At 44.9% G+C, this 19638-nt stretch overlaps 1 protein-coding gene across 3 annotated transcripts; it reads right to left on the reverse strand.

The window, feature by feature from the left end:
• Nucleotides 1–3990: 3990 nt before the first annotated feature.
• On the reverse strand, nucleotides 3991–19569 carry nopchap1 (NOP protein chaperone 1). 3 transcript variants are annotated; one of them, XM_066669721.1, is made up of 6 exons: nucleotides 19463–19569; nucleotides 19189–19331; nucleotides 18530–18604; nucleotides 14146–14279; nucleotides 13143–13268; nucleotides 3991–4610 (listed from the first exon to the last, which is right to left on the reverse strand). In XM_066669721.1, exons 2-6 carry the CDS (start codon nucleotides 19256–19258, stop codon nucleotides 4449–4451), a joined length of 567 nt encoding a protein of 188 aa, XP_066525818.1. In that variant the 5' UTR covers nucleotides 19259–19331; nucleotides 19463–19569; the 3' UTR covers nucleotides 3991–4448. The 3 variants fall into 3 exon arrangements, with proteins under 3 accessions (XP_066525818.1, XP_066525819.1, XP_066525820.1); XM_066669722.1 differs by having other exon boundaries at nucleotides 19189–19328; nucleotides 19463–19567; XM_066669723.1 differs by lacking the exons at nucleotides 13143–13268; nucleotides 19463–19569.
• Between the last annotated feature and the right edge of the window lie 69 nt (nucleotides 19570–19638).

Genomic DNA, 19638 nt, shown 5'->3' on the forward strand with positions numbered 1-19638 from the left:
GTGCCTTTTCATCTCCGAGGAGCAGACGTCCTGCAGCACAAATAGGATTAGAGACTGCTGTTTGGACAGTAACAGAAAGTTGGGGACAATGAGAGACAGTGAGAACATGTGGAAGGCTGTGGGAGACTCTGGGATATTGTGGGAGACAGTGAGAAACAGTAAGAGACCGTGATAAAATGTGATAGTGACAGAGAGTGGGGGACTTCTGTAAGATACTGTAGGAGACAGTGGGAGATTGTGAGAGACATTGCGAGACAGAGAGAGTGTGGGGCGGGTTCGAGTCCCGCTCTGGGTGACTGTGAGGAGTGTGGTGTGTTCTCCCTGTGTCTACGTGGGTTTCCTCCGGGTGACTGTCTGTGAGGAGTGTGGTGTGTTCTCTGTGTCTGCGTGGGTTTCCTCCGGGTGACTGTGGTGTGTTCTCCCTGTGTCTGCGTGGGTTTCCTCCGGGTGACTGTCTGTGAGGAGTGTGGTGTGTTCTCCCTGTGTCTGTATGGGTTTCCTCCGGGTGACTGTCTGTGAGGAGTGTGGTGTGTTCTCCCTGTGTCTGTGTGGGTTTCCTCCGGGTGACTGTCTGTGAGGAGTGTGGTGTGTTCTCCCTGTGTCTTTGTGGGTTTCCTCCGGGTGCTCCGGTTTTCCCCCACAGTCCAAAAACACATGTTGGTAGGTGGATTGGAGACTCAAAAGTGTCCGTAGGTGTGAGAGTGTGAGTGAATGTGTGAGTGTGTGTTGCCCTGTTCCCACATTGCACCCAGTGATTCTGGGTAAATGAGTGAATGTTATAAATAATTGGTTTGCTCTACTGTCTTCATTACTATCGGGAGTTTCCAGGTCTGTAGATTTAAAGTGATATTAGTTTCTTTTCTCTGAAGTTGCTCATAATTGTTCACAAGTTGTTTTTCTTGGGTTTGTTTCAAATGTTATTTGACTTGCTCACTACACTACGCAAATACATACTCAAAATCATGATGGTTTTCCATTAAGAATCTCGATGAGCTCACGGCTTGTACAGTGCACAGTCTGCAGGCCGTTCTTGGTATCACTGGTTGTACATACTACCAGTGGTTTGGGGTTAAAGGAACACTATGTAATATTTCTACCTTAAAATTACAGCTTCAAAATCATTGTGATGTTCCACTGAGCTGTAAGAGGGAGAACAGATCCTCTGTTGTTGCTACTCAGGGCCCAGCACTGCAGAAAGAGCACTATGTAACTTTTGGAGGAGGGTATGAAACTACCGCTCCCTCCCCTTCCCCATTGAAATCAGTACAGTGCTGTAAACATTAATTACAACAGGGGGAGCCCCAGGAGCAACAAACTTAAATCTTTCCTAGTGTTCCTTTAAACTTTGTTTCTCTCATGCGTCATGGTGTTTTGATTGGTGTCTCTTAAAGAGTTACTGCCCCCTACTGGACTAGCAGGATAATGCAGTCGTTTTTGTATTCGTCTGAACAGGGATACTTTCAAAATCGGATCAGTGTGGACGGGGCCAGAAGGAAATAAGGAAGAAGAAACAAGAGAGTCTCTGTTTTGATTAAAAAAAATAATTTATTTCAAAACTAATTCAAACAAAGCATCACAGTGGAAGCATTAAATTAGTTACAATTCCTTCATCGTCTGTGTGTGCGCTCTGTCGCGGGGGACCGTACGAGACGCGGTCATATACGACGAGCCCGTTCCGACCCTCTCGGTTTTCCTCACACTGAACGGAAATCTGAAACCAGAAAGATCAAAGCTGTATTAGAAACACTTTCAACCAGACTCTAATAAATCACCTTCATATTCAGAAATCAACCACAGGACACTGTCAGCTGGATATTTCTGGGTTTGAAAACTCCAACAGCACCATGTGGCCATAACTGAGTCACCAGGGATCGTCCAGAGATTCTCGCTTCTTCTCATTTCTTCATTGTTCTCAGCTTTAGAGGAATTTTACCCGTTTTGCAGTGTGAGTCGGGGCATTGTTTCACATAAAAGCTGCTCATTGATTGGTAGATGTGCACAGGGGAGGACCTGTGCGTTGCTGAAGTAAGTTCTGATTAGCATTAGCATGCACACCGCCCAGCTACAAGAGACTGATTAAAGAACGATGTTTCTATGCAACGTTAAATTCGACTTCTTCACACACTGTGGGTTCAGTATCATGGTGTGGACCTATTTGGATGGTATTGGTTTAACTTGGAAGCTAAGGTAATGTCCTTTTATCTCAGGACTTCAGTAATATTTCTGACAGATTCACACTGGATGGGAAATCTTACTGAGAATATCAGTGATGCGAGTGGCTTCGGTTTCCACGTCGCTGTGGATCAGACACAGCAGTGCTACTTGAGTTTTATACAGTCACTACTGTTCTGAGAACAGCCCTCACATCACAATTATTACCAACACGACTGAAAATGCCTGTGTTGGTACGTTCAGATGGGATTAAAACAACGGTCCTGACCAGGGACGTGGTCTAGTTCTCCTACCCGAGGTGCGGCAACGTCTCTATGTCTTTCATAGCGTCTACAGCTTTGGCGACTTTGATCTTCCCACATCACGTCTTCCTCCTGAGCGGAGTCAAGTGAAACTTCTTCAGCATCGATATCCGAGGTCAGTCGTGGGAGTCCGTACGAGACGTGGTCAAATACGACGAGCCCGTTCACACCCTCTGGGTTTTCCTCACACTGAACGGAAACCTAAAACCAGAAAGCTGTTTAAGAAACACTTTCAAGAGCATACAATCAGACTCTAATAATAACGCTCATTTCAGAACATACCCTAGGACTCTCTGAGTCAGTAGAGAACGGAACCGCGGCAGGCTTCAGCGCTCCATGGATCACGGCCCGGGTCTGAGGAATGAAAACAGACTTTAAACATTTCCCTCCACATGTCCCGACAGATTTGTGAAGACATCTTGGAATAACGCCAAATAAAACTCAATAAGAATCAGCAAAACTAGTTACACGTGCTGCGAAATACGCACAACCAGCTAAACAAGCACTCGCTAATCACGCTTCGTCTAGAGGCCCATTAAAGACGACCCAAACCATACACATCACCTTAAAACTGTAAATATACTCATATTAACTGTAAATACATCAAACAATCCAACTATGTCCCCGATATCTCCACAAAACGCCAACTTTTCACCTAAAGCTACAAGCTAAAGCTAAAGGCACTGACAAAACAGTGAAACATTCCCTAAAAATACGTAAATCTACTGAGCTTTGAAACCAATTAAGACTGAATTAAAAGAGTTAAAAGAGTGCTTTATCCATTCACGAAGATACGCACCATAGCTCCTTCTAATAAACCTCCCGTTGTTGAACACGAGGTTGAAGTGAGGCCGATAACACGGAAGTGACGTGACGTAAGTCCAGTGCCTGTGATTCATCCATTCTGCCCTCGCAATATTAACGTTGAAATTTGAGGGCATTGTCTTGTAAATGCTTGACCAACAGGTACACAACTTCTCCTCCGTATTATACACGATATGAATGTCCTGTTTAACCCCTCGGTGGTAAAAGCTCAGCTCAAAGGGAGGCCGATTAAGACGTCACTGCACTCTACGTTCAAAGTGATGACTTCTACTTATTAATAACCAGTTCATTAGGTTAGTGGTAAAATCATGTATAGTCTTGTATCAATATATGATTTAACCACTGCTTATACACTACCAATAAATATCCAATAGACCACAGTAGCATCACTTACCTTCTCAGCCCTCGTTTGTTGGATCTGGGTTTGAATCCCCGTTCATTTGTCCCTTAATCCATTTTCTTAACGTTGAAAGCTAGAGCTCTACCACTTTGTGTAACTAGGGCGACTGTAAAACATGAAATACCTACACATCCCTCAGCTGCTGTAAGGACAGACGCAAACCTGAACGAGTGCCTGTACCTGTCAGGCCTGTTGGACTCCACAGGTGTGGCCAGAAATTAAACACCCTTCGTTGTATGGAAATCAAATGTAAATTCACAAACATTACAGCAGTTCAGAACCATCCACTGTTGAACAGGTTTATTCAAAATAAAAGTCTGAAACATTATAACAATAGTCAACTTTACAAACATTACAGTGGGATTCCTGAGGTTAAGACACACACACACAGTGTATCTCGACCTCGGGTGTGATCTCCAGAGCGATCAGTGTTCCATGGTGTAATGAATCAGAACGACTGCAGATTAGAGCTGTCTCTCAAAGTAAGCATAGAACAGAATATGTATTTACAAGAAAAATAATAAAAGCCACAGGAAGCAGGCTGCACCGACCGCGCTGAGAAAAATACAGACGCGCTCATCCTCGCCCAGCAACGCCAGAGTTCAGTTTGGCTTCCAGGTTTTTCCACCAGCTCTTGTCCGAAGCTGTGGGTGAGTGACGCTGAGAGAGTCAAGGCCCCATCAGCACAAGCCTCTCATCTTTCAGAGGAAAAGTCTGTGTCTGGGGTTCAGTGAAGTCAGTAAATGCTCTCACTCTCCCTCTCCTTCCAGCACCTGGATGTTGGCCTTTTTCTTTCTGTCTCCCGGGAGCTTGAGTTTTTCTTCAGTGACACTCTCTTCATCTGAGCTACTGTCCTCAGACGAGTCGACTTCCTCACTGTCAGAGCCCTCCAGCTCTACCAGAGCAACGTCCTGAGAGAGAGACAGAGAGAGACAGAGTCAGAGAGACAGAGACAAGAGAGAGAGAGAGAGAGACAGAGACAAGAGAGAGAGAGAGACAAGAGAGAGACAAGAGAGAGACAAGAGAGAGAGACAGAGACAAGAGAGAGAGAGAGAGAGAGACAGAGATAAGAGAGAGAGAGAGAGAGACAGAGATAAGAGAGAGAGAGAGAGAGACAGAGACAAGAGAGAGAGAGAGAGAGAGAGACAGAGACAAGAGAGAGAGAGAGAGAGAGACAGAGACAAGAGAGAGAGAGAGAGAGACAGACAAGAGAGAGAGAGAGAGAGACAGAGACAAGAGAGAGAGAGAGACAGAGACAAGAGAGAGAGAGAGACAGAGACAAGAGAGAGAGAGAGAGAGAGAGACAGAGACAAGAGAGAGAGAGAGAGAGAGAGACAGAGACAAGAGAGAGAGAGAGAGAGAGAGACAGAGACAAGAGAGAGAGAGAGAGACAGAGACAAGAGAGAGAGAGAGAGACAGAGACAAGAGAGAGAGAGAGAGAGAGAGAGAGACAGAGACAAGAGAGAGAGAGAGAGAGAGAGACAGAGACAAGAGAGAGAGAGAGAGAGAGAGACAGAGACAAGAGAGAGAGAGAGAGACAGAGACAAGAGAGAGAGAGACAGAGACAAGAGAGAGAGAGACAGAGACAAGAGAGAGAGAGACAGAGACAGAGACAAGAGAGAGAGAGACAGAGACAGAGACAAGAGAGAGAGAGAGAGACAGAGACAAGAGAGAGAGAGAGAGACAGAGACAAGAGAGAGAGAGAGAGAGAGAGAGACAGAGACAAGAGAGAGAGAGAGAGAGACAGAGACAAGAGAGAGAGAGAGACAGACAGAGACAAGAGAGAGAGAGAGACAGAGACAAGAGAGAGAGACAGAGACGAGAGAGAGAGACAAGAGAGAGAGAGACGAGAGAGAGAGAGAGAGACAAGAGAGAGAGAGAGACAGAGACAAGAGAGAGAGAGAGAGAGACAGAGACAAGAGAGAGAGAGAGAGAGACAGAGACGAGAGAGAGAGACAGAGACAAGAGAGAGAGACAGAGACAAGAGAGAGAGAGACAAGAGAGAGAGAGAGAGAGAGACAAGAGAGAGAGAGACAGAGACAAGAGAGAGAGAGAGACAAGAGAGAGAGAGAGACAAGAGAGAGAGACAGAGACAAGAGAGAGAGAGAGAGAGAGAGACAGAGACAAGAGAGAGAGAGAGACAGAGATAAGAGAGAGAGAGAGAGAGACAGAGACAAGAGAGAGAGAGAGAGAGAGAGACAGAGACAAGAGAGAGACAGAGAGAGAGAGAGACAGAGACAAGAGAGAGAGAGAGAGAGACAGAGACAAGAGAGAGAGAGAGACAGAGACAAGAGAGAGAGAGAGACAGAGACAAGAGAGAGAGAGAGAGACAGAGACAAGAGAGAGAGAGAGAGAGAGAGACAGAGACAAGAGAGAGAGAGAGAGAGAGACAAGAGAGAGAGAGAGAGACAGAGACAAGAGAGAGAGAGAGACAGAGACAAGAGAGAGAGAGAGAGAGAGAGAGAGACAGAGACAAAAGAGAGAGAGAGAGAGAGAGACAGAGACAAGAGAGAGAGAGAGACAGAGACAAGAGAGAGAGAGACAGAGACGAGAGAGAGAGAGAGAGAGAGACAAGAGAGAGAGAGAGAGAGACAAGAGAGAGAGAGAGAGAGACAAGAGAGAGAGAGAGAGAGAGACAAGAGAGAGAGAGAGAGACAGAGACAAGAGAGAGAGAGAGAGACAGAGACAAGAGAGAGAGAGAGAGAGACAGAGACAAGAGAGAGAGAGAGAGACAGAGACAAGAGAGAGAGAGAGAGACAGAGACAAGAGAGAGAGAGAGACAGAGACAAGAGAGAGAGAGAGAGAGAGACAGAGACAAGAGAGAGAGAGACAGAGACAAGAGAGAGAGAGAGAGAGAGAGAGACAGAGACAAGAGAGAGAGAGAGAGACAGAGACAAGAGAGAGAGAGAGAGAGAGACAGAGACAAGAGAGAGAGAGAGACAGAGACAGAGACAAGAGAGAGAGAGAGACAGAGACAGAGACAAGAGAGAGAGAGACAGAGACAGAGACAAGAGAGAGAGACAGAGACAGAGACAAGAGAGAGAGACAGAGACAAGAGAGAGAGAGAGAGACAGAGACAGAGAGAGAGAGAGAGAGACAGAGACAAGAGAGAGAGAGAGAGAGACAGAGACAAAAGAAAGAGAGAGACAGAGACAAGAGAGAGAGAGAGAGAGAGAGAGAGAGACAGAGACAAGAGAGAGAGAGAGAGAGAGACAGAGACAGAGACAAGAGAGAGAGAGAGAGAGAGAGAGACAGAGACAAGAGAGAGAGAGAGAGAGAGAGACAGAGACAAGAGAGAGAGAGAGAGAGAGAGAGACAGAGACAGAGACAAGAGAGAGAGAGAGAGAGAGAGAGAGACAGAGACAAGAGAGAGAGACAGAGACAAGAGAGAGAGAGAGAGAGAGACAGAGACAAGAGAGAGAGAGAGAGAGACAGAGACAAGAGAGAGAGAGAGAGACAGAGACAAGAGAGAGAGAGATTCTACTACATTCTACTACAGTCATGTCTGTGTAAGCTCCCAGACTTTTCGTGTTATTTTCTGGTTTTAAATGAGAGAAATTCTGAAATAGTCTCAAGAAACACTGCAGAAAGATTCACTAAGAACAGAATTACAAAAAACGAGACTAAAATCGACAGAATCTGTGAGATATTTGAGGTTTTCTGATTGTAACTGTAAGAAGAACACACCCAGACAGAGCTAACAGCAAAACTGAGGTCAGAGGAAAGAGAGGAAAACTCATCTCCCCCAGCGTCACCCACATCACCAACAGCTCATCTGTGAGTGACACCTCCTTTACACACAGTGGAGGAAAAATAAGAGCTTATTTGTTTAAGGTTTTGCTGATATTTAATAGATTTTAAGAACAAACTAAAGCTAAGCTAAGGGCTAAAGCTAAAGTGTCAGTTGACAATTGAGAATAAACATTCCGTCAGTGACATTCGAACGAGCTCTCGGAATGAGCCAATCAGAGGAAGCCCTGCTCCTCTCCTGCTGTCCTGAAGACAGCGAGGCCTCACTCTGCGCTCCTGCACAGTTCCACACAGTCACATACCCCCCCGAGGTGAAGAGTGACGCCGCCCGAAAGCAGTTCAAACACAAGCTGCTGAAGGAGAAGCCGGAGACTCTGTTTGCAGATCTGTATAAGACCGGGGAAGTCAGCAACCTCATCTTCTACTCTGACCACCCCAGCTCATGGCACAAAGCTCTGACCTCCCACTACCCCTCTGTGAAGAAGGAGGGCATCTGTAACGGGTGGAAGGTAAAGATCAAAGACCCCAACGACTCAGAGACGGTGTTGATCACAGTCAACATCTACAAGAACGGAACACTCATGGTTCAGGGGAACCTCGGTGAGTTTCAGGAGGCCTTTAATGAACTTAAGGAGACTGCAGAGAAAGAAAAAACCAGTGACACTCTGCTGTGACTGTGCTCCCACACAAAGCACTACAGCACCGAACCCTCACACACAGCACAACACAGCAGAACCCTCCGCTCAGGACCAGGACACCGATCAAGACCAACACCCTTCACTCCACACCTCCATTACCCTGATGAAGGAGCACTTCACTCGACTGGAGGTGGAGTTAGTGCACCTTCGGGAGATGGTCCTGGAACAGCAACCGGACAAAGAGCTGACAAAAGACAGAGAGACCTACAGAAAAGAGCTGGCTGAACTTAAAGCACAGGTGAGAGGACTACAGAAGGACAGGGAGAGGGACAGGGACAACCACAGAAAGGAGATAACTGCTCTGAGAGAAGAGCTGAGACAGAGAGACGACATTGTACGGAGTCTGAGAAACCAGCTCCTCAATCAGCAACAGGCTCCTGTAACAGCACAGAAACCCACCCAGGACCTGTTCACCCACCCGCAAGATTCAACCTCCACCAGTCCACTGCAGCCTCTACAACCACCTCCTCTTTTAACCCCGGCTGACTCAGAACAACCTCCTCCCTCAACCTCCTCCAGCCTCCAAACACCTCCACCTTTAACCCGGGCTGACTCACAACAGCCTCTTCCCTCAACCTCCACCAGCCTCCAAGCACATCTGGAGCCCAGCGGGACTATACACCATCTGAACATTGCACTGCTAATGGACTCCAATGGGAAGTTTATTGATGAGAAAAAACTCTTCCCTAAACATAGAGTCACTAAACTCCGATGTCCAACTACAAAAAGAGCATTGGAGCTACTCTCTGAGGCAAATCTGGGCTCACCAACCCACATCATAATCCACACAGGAACAAACGACCTGAGAGCTCAGCAAGAGAGAGTGGCTGTGTCCCTGAGAGCAGTTATAGAGAAGGCCTGCAACACCTTCCCTAATGCCAAAATCATCATCTCCACCCTGCTGCCCCGCAAAGATTTCCACCCGGATACGATCCAGAAAATCAACGCCAGGATCTCCAGAGAGTGTGCCCTCCGACCCAACACCCACCTCGCCCACCACCCGACTCTGGACACAGCCTGCCTCTTCGACCACGTCCATCTGTTCAAAGAGGTAGTTCCTGTGTTTGCAAAGACACTAAAAGATGTGGCGCTGGCCCGGAACATCACTACACACCAACACACCACTGGACGTGGACCTCGATACACACAGCCTTCAAGACCCTCACCACGACCTGCAGTACGACCGATCCCCCATCTGAGACCTGAGCAACATGGTCATCATTATCCACCACTACCAGACAGGAGGAGGAGGAGCCACCATGAACACCCTGCTCCCTCACCAGCTCCATCACCTAGCACAGGTACACACACTGCACCACTGAACCAGGGCCCAACACCAGCTCCTCAACTCCAGATCAGACCAGGAACACTGAGCTACGCCCAGGCGGTCGGCAGAGCAGCAAACACCACCACCTCTGAGCTGAGAGACATTCAGCAGATGCTCAGCCACATCTGCACACATCTGATGGGACACTGCCGGTGGTAAGAGGCATATTACCAGAGAGGTAAAGGACATTAATTATTCCACAGTGTACATTATTTCCTCTCTGTACCGTGATTAACACAGAAATGGAAATTTGATCTTTTTTATTAATATTAATTATCAGTCTATTGTTTTCAATTATCTCTCTTATTTTGAAATTTTAGAAAATAACACACTTTAATTCACACAGAATGACATCTTTTCGCATCTCTCTATGGAATATCCAGGGTTTAAACTCCTCTTTATTTGGTTTAAAGAGCAGAAACCCTGATTTTGTACAAGAAATAAGAAATATAGATGTATTAATTTTGCAGGAGACATGGAGTAGAGGAGACGAGCCCACTGGTTGTCCCCCAGGTTACAGGGAGTTAGTGGTGCCCTCCACTAAATTAAAGGGAGTTTCTCAGGGAAGAGACTCGGGGGGGATGCTCCTCTGGTTTAAATCAGAACTTTCTCAATCGATTCAAAAAGTAAAACAAGGGGAAAATCTTCTCTGGATCAAAATTAATAAGCAGTTAATCTCAACCCCCCAAAATATATTTCTCTGTGCCATCTACATCCCCCCAGCAGAATCGCCCTATTTCAAAGAAGAAACCTTTTTGGATTTAGAACAACAGATCAGTCATTTCCAAAAACAAGGACATGTGGTTATCTGTGGAGACCTGAACGCCAGGACAGGAGCTCAGCCCGACTTCATCAGCTCTCACGGTGACCACTTTATAACAGGGAACAACGTCCACTTCCCAATGTTCCACCGCAGAGAAAACTATGACAAATCTGTGAATGCTCATGGGAAGAGCCTGCTACAGCTCTGTCGAAGCCTGGGTCTGTACGTCGTAAACGGTCGACTACGAGGGGACTCCTACGGTCAGCTCACCCACAGCTCGGCTCTCGGCAGCAGTACGGTGGACTACGCTATAACCGATCTGGACCCGGCCTTCCTCAGAGCCTTCACGGTCAAGCCACTAACACCCCTCTCAGATCACAGCCAAATCACACTCTATCTGAACAGAATCATTAGAACTGACCACAAGAAACACCCCAGCACACTGTACAAACTCAAACACACACTCAGGTGGACTCCGGACAGCACTGACCAATACCTCCACGCCGTAAACAGCCCGGAAATCCAGACACGTCTCGACTCCTATCTGTCAAACACCTACCAACAACATAAAGAAGGTGTTGACGTGGCTGTAGAAAACTTAAATCATATCTTTGATCATGCAGTCCGACTATCTAATCTCACAATCAGGAAAAACAAACCAAGAAAAATCCAATCAGACACATGGTTCGATCACGACTGCAAGAGAAAGAGAAACAAAGTCCGAAAATTATCCAATCAGAAACACAGGGAACCACTTAACGAAGAATTACGCACTGAATACTGTGAGGTACCGAGAGAATACAAACACACACTCAAAACCAAAAAGTACAAATACATACAACAACAAATACACAACCTGGAGAATTCAATCAACTCCAATTCATTCTGGGACAACTGGAGGTCTTTAAACAGAAAACATCAGGATGATTTAGCGATCGCTGATGGAGACGTGTGGAGAGATCATTTTGAATCATTGTACAGTCGTCAATTATTAAATACACAACAACAGCAAATATCCAGTAAATTAGAAACACTCCACACAGTGATCAAAGACTATCAGAGCCCACTGGACTTCCCCATCACAGAGTCAGAGTTAGAGGAACAACTCAGAGGCCTCCAGCCCAGAAAAGCCTGTGGTACAGACGACATTATGAACGAAATGATAAAACACACAGATTCAAAATTCAAATTGGCCATTCTCAAACTATTTAACCTTATTTTAAACACAGGCCACTTCCCCAGCGTCTGGAGCGAAGGTCTCATATCCCCCATATTCAAATCCGGAGACAAATACGACCCAAACAATTACAGAGGGATCTGTGTGAGCAGCAACTTGGGCAAGGTCTTCTGTAGCGTCCTCAACACTCGACTCACGGGTTTCCTCACTGACCATAACGTCCTCAGCAGAGCTCAGATCGGCTTCCTCCCGCACCACAGAACCTCTGACCACATCTTCACCCTCCACACGCTGATAGATAAACATATACATCACAATAAAGGCAAAATCTTCGCATGTTTTGTAGATTTTCAAAAAGCGTTTGACTCCATTTGGCACATAGGATTATTCTATAAACTTTTAGAAAGCGGTGTTGGGGGGAGAACCTATGACGTCATTAAATCAATGTACTCTCACAGTAAATGTGCAGTGAAAATGGGAACGTTCAGGACAGAGTTCTTCCCACAGTCTCGAGGAGTACGTCAGGGCTGCAGCCTGAGCCCCACTCTCTTTAATATCTATATCAATGAACTGGCTGATAAACTGGACCTGAGTGACTCAGTACCCGGCCTCTCTTTGGGGGACACCAAAATCAAGTGCCTCCTCTACGCAGATGACCTTGTTTTGCTGTCACCGACCAGAGAAGGACTCCAGGAAAGTTTAAACGTCCTGGAGAACTTCTGTCAAAACTGGGCTCTGTCTGTAAACCAGAGAAAAACTAGAATAATGACATTTCAGAAGAGGTCTAAAAATCAGGGGAACTACAATTTTACAATAAACAACACCAACATTGAGCACACTAAAACATACACATATCTGGGGATAACCCTCAGCTCCACGGGAGGTTTCGACTCGGCTGTGAAGGAGCTCAGAGAGAAGGCCAGGAGGGCTCTATTTTCCATCAAAAAGTCCATTAATTTCGAGATACCAATTCCAATCTGGCTGAAACTGTTCAGATCGGTTATTGAGCCTATTGCTCTGTACGGCAGTGAGGTGTGGGGACCCCTAACACAGAGCAGTTTCACGAATTGGGACAAACATCCAATTGAAACCCTGCACATGGAATTCTGCAAAAGTATCCTTCATGTGCAGAGAAAGGCCCCCAATAACGGCTGCAGGGCCGAACTAGGGCAGTACCCCCTCCTCATAGCCATTCAGAAAAGAGCTCTGAACTTCTGGAGGCATCTTAAATCCAGTGACCCCCAGTCACTGCACTACAAAGCCCTGTCCAATCAGGAGCTTCACATTGATAGGAGTCCCCTCAGCCAGCTGGTCCTGACCCTCGGTGACCTACAGCCAAACGACATCACCAAGTCCAAACATCCTCACCACACACTCACTCAGAAAATCAGACCCCAGCACATCATCATCCAACAACAAAACAATTATCTCACACACTGGACTCACACCATACACCAACAACACAAACTACAGAGCTACTCAGCCCTAAACAGAGAATACACACTGGCCAAATACCTCACAACCATCAGGGAGAGGTCACTGAGGAAGACACTGACCATGTACAGACTCAGTGAGCACAGTCTGGCCGTGGAGACCGGCCGTCACAGACAGAACTGGGTCCCCAGAGAGGACAGGCTGTGCTCTCACTGTGAGCTCTCGGTGGTGGAGACAGAGCTGCACTTCCTAACCCAATGCCCCAAGTATGAGTCCATCAGGAGCAGGTTCTACCAGAGAGCGAGTCGAGTCTGTCCTGAGTTCCTGCTCCTCACTGATACAGAGAAGCTCCAGTATGTACTGGGAGAGAAGGAGGAGCTGATCCCACACGCAGCCAAATACGTGACAGACTGCCACAACCTGAGGGACAACCAGTGTGGTCAGTCAACAGTGTAACTAATTATTACTGAATATTACTGATTATTAATGATTATTAAACATCTATATTGTCTCCATGCTCTTATTTTCCTTTTCTTATTTAATTATCATTAATCTTGTAAATATCATTTCCTGTTGTTGTAACTGTATCTGTATCTATATGTTTATGTATTTTCTGTAATATGCTTTAGCAACAGTGTATTGTTTTACATTCATGCCAATAAAGCACTGCTGAACTGAACTGAACTGAGAGAGAGACAGAGACAAGAGAGAGAGAGAGAGAGAGACAGAGACAAGAGAGAGAGAGAGAGAGAGAGACAGAGACAAGAGAGAGAGAGAGAGACAGAGACAAGAGAGAGAGAGAGAGACAGAGACAAGAGAGAGAGAGAGAGACAGAGACAAGAGAGAGAGAGAGAGACAGAGACAAGAGAGAGATAGAGACAAGAGAGAGATAGAGAGAGAGACAGAGACAAGAGAGAGAGAGAGAGAGACAGAGACAAGAGAGAGAGAGAGAGACAGAGACAAGAGAGAGATAGAGAGGATTTGGGGGAGAGCATAGAAGGATGATACGGAATGAAGTGAAAGAAGGGGGAAGGATAGACAAAGAGAGAGGGAGGGAGGGTGGAAGGAGGTGCATGAGAAGTTGTAAAAGATTGAGAAGGGTTTGAGATGGAGAGAGAGAGAGAGAGAGAGAGAGAGAGAGAGAGAGGGAGGGAGCATTGGAAGGAGAGGGGGTGGAGAGAGAGGGAGGGGATCATCCCTGATTCTCATTTTGCTTTAAAGTAAACTCTTCCTAAATCTCTCTCTCTCTCAATCTGTGTGTGTCTTTATTAAAACTTAAGTGTTGAAGGAGTCTCACCATCTCAATGACCTTCTCCGCATCCTCCACGCTCTCAATGTCAAAGTGACCCACAGGAGTCGCCTCCATCTGCTGCCGCAAAGCCTCATTGGCCAGAGCCATCTGAGGCAGGAAACTCTGGAGCCTGTCAATGACTGAGACACACACACACACACACACACACACACACACACACACACACACACAGGATGTGAAAAAACAAACTTCAGACACAAAAAATGCCACTTAAGACATAGAAAGTAATCTCTAGAATTCACAAAACTTTATATATTTTTCATTGTAAAAGATGACTGTGAGAGCGGACACCGGGGACATGTCATAAACACTTTCTGAACTGACTGAATTTGTCAAATCAAATCAAATTTATTTGTATAGCGCTTTTTACAACTGACGTTGTCACAAAGCAGCTTCACAGTTTCAAAACAGAACATTTAAATAAAAGCCCAATGCAAGCAAGCCGAAGGCGACAGTGGCAAGGAAAAACTCCCTCGAGGCTGGAGGAAGAAACCTTGGGAGGAACCAAGACTCACAAAGGGGACCCATCCTCCTCTGATCAAACTATAGATTGAATTTTAAATGATCACCAATGAAGTGTCATTATGCTACATAATAATAATAATAATAATAATAATAATAATAAGGTGAGCAGCTGGTCTGGTCTGCAGGAGAATCCAGCAAACAGTCTTCCATCAGTGGGCCACCATTCTCTCAGAAAAAAACAGTAAAACAGTAAAAGGGAAGCAGTTAGTTTAGTTGAGTGCAGCAGAGAATAAGAGCATGTGAATATTTTAGTGTAGTGACGGATCAGACTGTAACAGACTGGGAGTAGGGAAACCAGAAGGAGCTCAGGCAAAGACATCCTTTCGTTCCAAGCAAGAGAAATTGTGAGCACATCATCCAGGTTTACCCTGATTCTCCATGTCCATGAGTTCCTGAAACGACAACCTTAAACTAGACAGAGGTTAGTTGCCAAAGGCTAAACTGAACAAGTGTGTTTTGAGCCTAGACTTAAACATAGTGACTGTGTCTGCGTCCCGAACACTAGCTGGAAGATTGTTCCAGAGCTGAGGGGCTTTGTAGGAGAAGGCTTTCCCCCCCGCTGAAGTCTTATAAATTCTGGGTACTAGTAAGAGGCCGGCGCCCTGAGATCTGAGTAATCTTGGTGGTTCATAGTGTGTGATGAGGTCTCGCAGGTATTCAGGGGCGAGACCATGTAAGGATTTATACGTGAGTAAAAGAATTTTGTAATCAATACGGAATTTAACTGGAAGCCAGTGAAGGGCCGATAAGACTGGACTGATATGATCAAATTTTCTAGTCTTAGTGAGGACCCTGGCTGCAGCATTTTGAATTAACTGGAGTTTACTCAGGTTTCTGCTGGAGCATCCTGATAAAAGTGCATTGCAATAATCTAATCTTGATGTAATAAAAGCGTGAATTAATTTTTCCGCATCTGGGAGGGATAAGGAATTTCTTAACTTAGCGAGGTTCCGAAGATGTAGGAAAGCTATTCTTGTAATGTTACCTGTATGCTGATCAAATGATAGATCTGAATCAATTATAACACCCAGATTTTTAGCTGATGAGCTCGGGAGAACAGGGAAGTCAAAATTATGTATTAAATCTGATACCTTATTTATAGCAGGTTTTGGACCTAGAAGGAGAACCTCGGTTTTGTCGCTGTTTAGCAGAAGGAAATTGTATGACATCCAATGCTTCACTTCTTTAACACAGTCCTCCATTTTCTTTAGTGTAGGTTTGTCATCTGGTTTGGCTGATATGTATAACTGTGTGTCATCTGCATAACTGTGGAAGGTAATGCCATGCCTGCTAATAACTCTGCCCAGTGGCAGCATGTATAATATGAATAGTAAAGGTCCTACAATGGAGCCTTGGGGAACTCCAAATCTCATTTTTGTATGAGTAGAAGAAACATTATTTACGTTTACAAACTGATAGCGATCTGTGAGGTAAGACTTAAACCATGATAGGGCTGTTCCTGTTATTCCAACCATGTTTTTTAATCTTTCTAGCAGAATAGTATGATCAATTGTATCGAAAGCTGCACTGAGGTCTAGTAGAACTAGCATGGATACGCAGCCTCGATCAGAGGCGAGAAGAAGGTCGTTTGTTATCTTAACTAAAGCTGTTTCGGTGCTATGGTGTGGCCTAAAACCAGATTGAAATTTTTCATATATGTTATTCTTATGCAAGTATGACCTAAGTTGTTGGGCCACAACTTTTTCTAAGATCTTAGATATGAAGGGAAGGTTAGAGATGGGTCTGTAATTGGATAGTACACTAGGATCAAGATTCGGTTTTTTGATTAGGGGCTTAATAACTGCTAGTTTAAATGCTTTGGGTATGTGACCTAGTCTAAGGGATGAATTTATGATTGTTAAAATGGGATTGATTATGACTGGTAATACTTCTTTAAATAGTTTTGTTGGTATTGCATCAAGTGTGCAGGTCGTACAATTTGACGAATAGATGATTTTCTCCAGTTCTAGCTGTGGTAGTGGGTCAAAGTCCTCTAGTCTTTCTTCTATGTTTTGTTCTATATCATCCACACCAGATGACAGACAGGCTGGATTTAGTAATATGGTATTTATTGTTTGTCTAATATTTTCAATCTTATTGTTAAAAAAGTCCATAAAAGCATTGCTGGTGTGAATGGCTGGGATCTGTGGATCAGTAGCTGTCCGATTGTTTGTAAGTTTAGAGATTACATTAAAGAGTACTCTAGGATTGTGTTTATTATTTTCAATCAGTGAGGACAGATGTGCTGAACGTGCACTGACGAGTGCCTTTCTATATTGGATAAGGCTGTCTTTCCAGGCACAGTGAAATACTTCCAGTTTAGTCGACCGCCATTTCCGCTCTAATTTCCTTACGGTTTGTTTTAAGGTGAGTGTTTCTTCATTATACCAGGGAGCGAGTTTTTTCTGTTGTAGCTTTTTACGCTTCAGCGGTGCTACACTATCTAAAGTTGATCGAAGAGTGTTATCTAAGTAGTCCGTTAGTCTATCCAGCTCCAGTGGGTCTGCTGGACTACTGACTGAGGTCAATAAATCAGTGATGTTTTCAGTAAATTTAGGGGCTGTAGATGGGGTTAGTGAGCGCTTTAGATAATAATGTGGGCATGTACATTTTTTAATATCTAAACTCAGTTCATATGAAATTAGGTAGTGGTCTGAGACTGTGGAAGACTGAGGGAGAATATTTAGGTTTTTTATGTTCGTGCCCAGGGACAAAACCAAGTCTAGTGTGTGATTACAATAATGAGTAGGACCTGATACATTTTGTGTGAACCCAACAGAATCTATGATTGATGTGAACGCCTTTTTTAGGGGATCATCACTTTTCTCAAAATGAATGTTAAAGTCTCCTACAATTATTAACTTATCACATGACACTGCTAAATTAGCAGCTAGTTCACCAAATTCTTTTATAAATTCTGAATAGGGCCCTGGTGGTCTATAAATGTTTAATAAGGAGATAGTGTTCTTATTTGTGGCGGGGTTAAGTATGTTAATGTACATGATTTCGAAGGAAGTACAGTTGTAACCATGTTTTTGGTTAATAATTAAATTATTTTTGTAAATTATACATAATCCACCGCCTTTGCCTGTTTGTGAAAGTGTCCTCTCTAAACCTTATAACAGCGTGCTGCAGATCCCTGTCCAAACAGTCAGCGAGAGGGCACTAAGACCCTGCGGAGGAGTGTGATTAGTCAGTCCACTCCTTTGATAGGTGTCTCCTCCTGGTGGACGGCTGTGGAACTGCACTGTGCTGTGTGTGGGAGGAGAACATCGGTGGTTCTGGTTCCACATGCGCCGCCTTAAAACATTTCCTGACCACCTCCTTTCAGACCAGTGCTGACCGGTTCCACATGCGCCACCTTAAAACCTTCCCTGACCTCCTCTTTTCAGACCAGTGCTGACCGCCTTAAAACATTTCCTGACCACCTCCTTTCAGACCAGTGCTGACTGGCTTCACACATGCGCCGCCTTAAAACCTTCCCTGACCACCTCCTTTCAGACCAGTGCTGACCGGTTCCACATGCGCCGCCTTAAAACCTTCCCTGACCTCCTCCGTTCAGACCAGTGCTGACCGGTTCCACATGCGCCGCCTTAAAACCTTCCCTGACCTCCTCCTTTCAGACCCAGCAGGGACTGGCGTCTCATGTTACCCACATCTAAGGCCGATAGTTAAAGTGAGCAAAATAGCCCTCTGTCTTTGGAAAAGCCCTGCCTCTGTCCCCATCCATTAGCTGACGTAACAGATCTAGGCGGTTAGTGTTCTCCTCCGAGCGTGGAGAGCTCCAGTTGTGTTACAAACAGCTGGAAAAAAGCATTACTCTGTTTCACATCCCTCAACTCACCACTGCTTCGGGGAACCTTTTCAGTCTGCAGTGAAGCCCTGGCCTTAGGTTTCAGTAAGAGCTTCTCGTGGATTCCTGGAAGAAATTGGAGGGAGTGAGGGAGAGAGAGAAATGTCATTTCTTCCTGTCATTTTGGTCTTTATTGTATATCAAACAAAAAAAAACAAACAAAAAAGTTTTATTAACAAACAAAAGGAACTAACACATTGCTAAGATGTTTCTACGGTAAACTATGGGTTGCTAAGTTATTACTAGGATGTAGCCGTAGTGTCCTTGTTAGTTGTAAAGGAATTGCTAGGATGTGGCTATGGTATCTCAGGTGGTTGCTAAGGTATTGTTAAGCAGTTGCTAAGGCATTCCGGATGGTTGCTAGGCTGCTGGCAAGACAGGAAGTACATCTGATCCTGCAAAATATGACCAGCCAACTTACAAATAATGAACTAATTAACATAAATATACAGCATTTTTTAATCCGTTGACCTTCCCTTTAAAATATGCTGTAAAACCTGAGCTACACACTGTTCTTTTAAAACGTCTCTTTTTCGTCTCTAAGTTTGTAAATAACTTTAAGGAACGTCAACATTCATATTAATTATATTTGAGCACTTAGTGTCAGAGCTGTAGAATAAAAGCTCGCTCCTCTGACACAGTTAAAGTACCTTTCCCGTTCCCACACTGAAGTAAATCCTGAGAGCTGCTCTCCGTGCGTTTACTCTCCTTTCGCTCCATATTTCAGCTTTAACTCCAGCTCTCCGCCACCGCACGTGTCTCCTGTGTTTATTCGCCCCCCAACAGCTTCCTCCTCAAAGAGAAAGAAAACCGGAGACTGTTAAACCACCCAGCGCCCCCTAACGGAGCCTCTGAGTCTCAGGAATGCACAAATACAAACATAAACAAACACACGTAAAAGTTCAGTACAGCGTTCGAACCTACCGTCTCCGACTACTTCACACTTTTTTTTGTTTTCATGCATTGTGGGGACATTACCTATCGTCCCATTGATTTTGTAGAGACTTTTCTTTATATTATCCATAAGCACTGACCCTACATTCTCTAACCGTTATTATTACATCCTAACCTTCTTAAAAAGTGATGGTTTACGTCATAGA

The sequence above is a fragment of the Hoplias malabaricus genome, chromosome 4 (genome assembly GCF_029633855.1).
Source record: "Hoplias malabaricus isolate fHopMal1 chromosome 4, fHopMal1.hap1, whole genome shotgun sequence".
In the NCBI taxonomy this organism is placed as follows: Eukaryota; Metazoa; Chordata; class Actinopteri; order Characiformes; family Erythrinidae; genus Hoplias; species Hoplias malabaricus.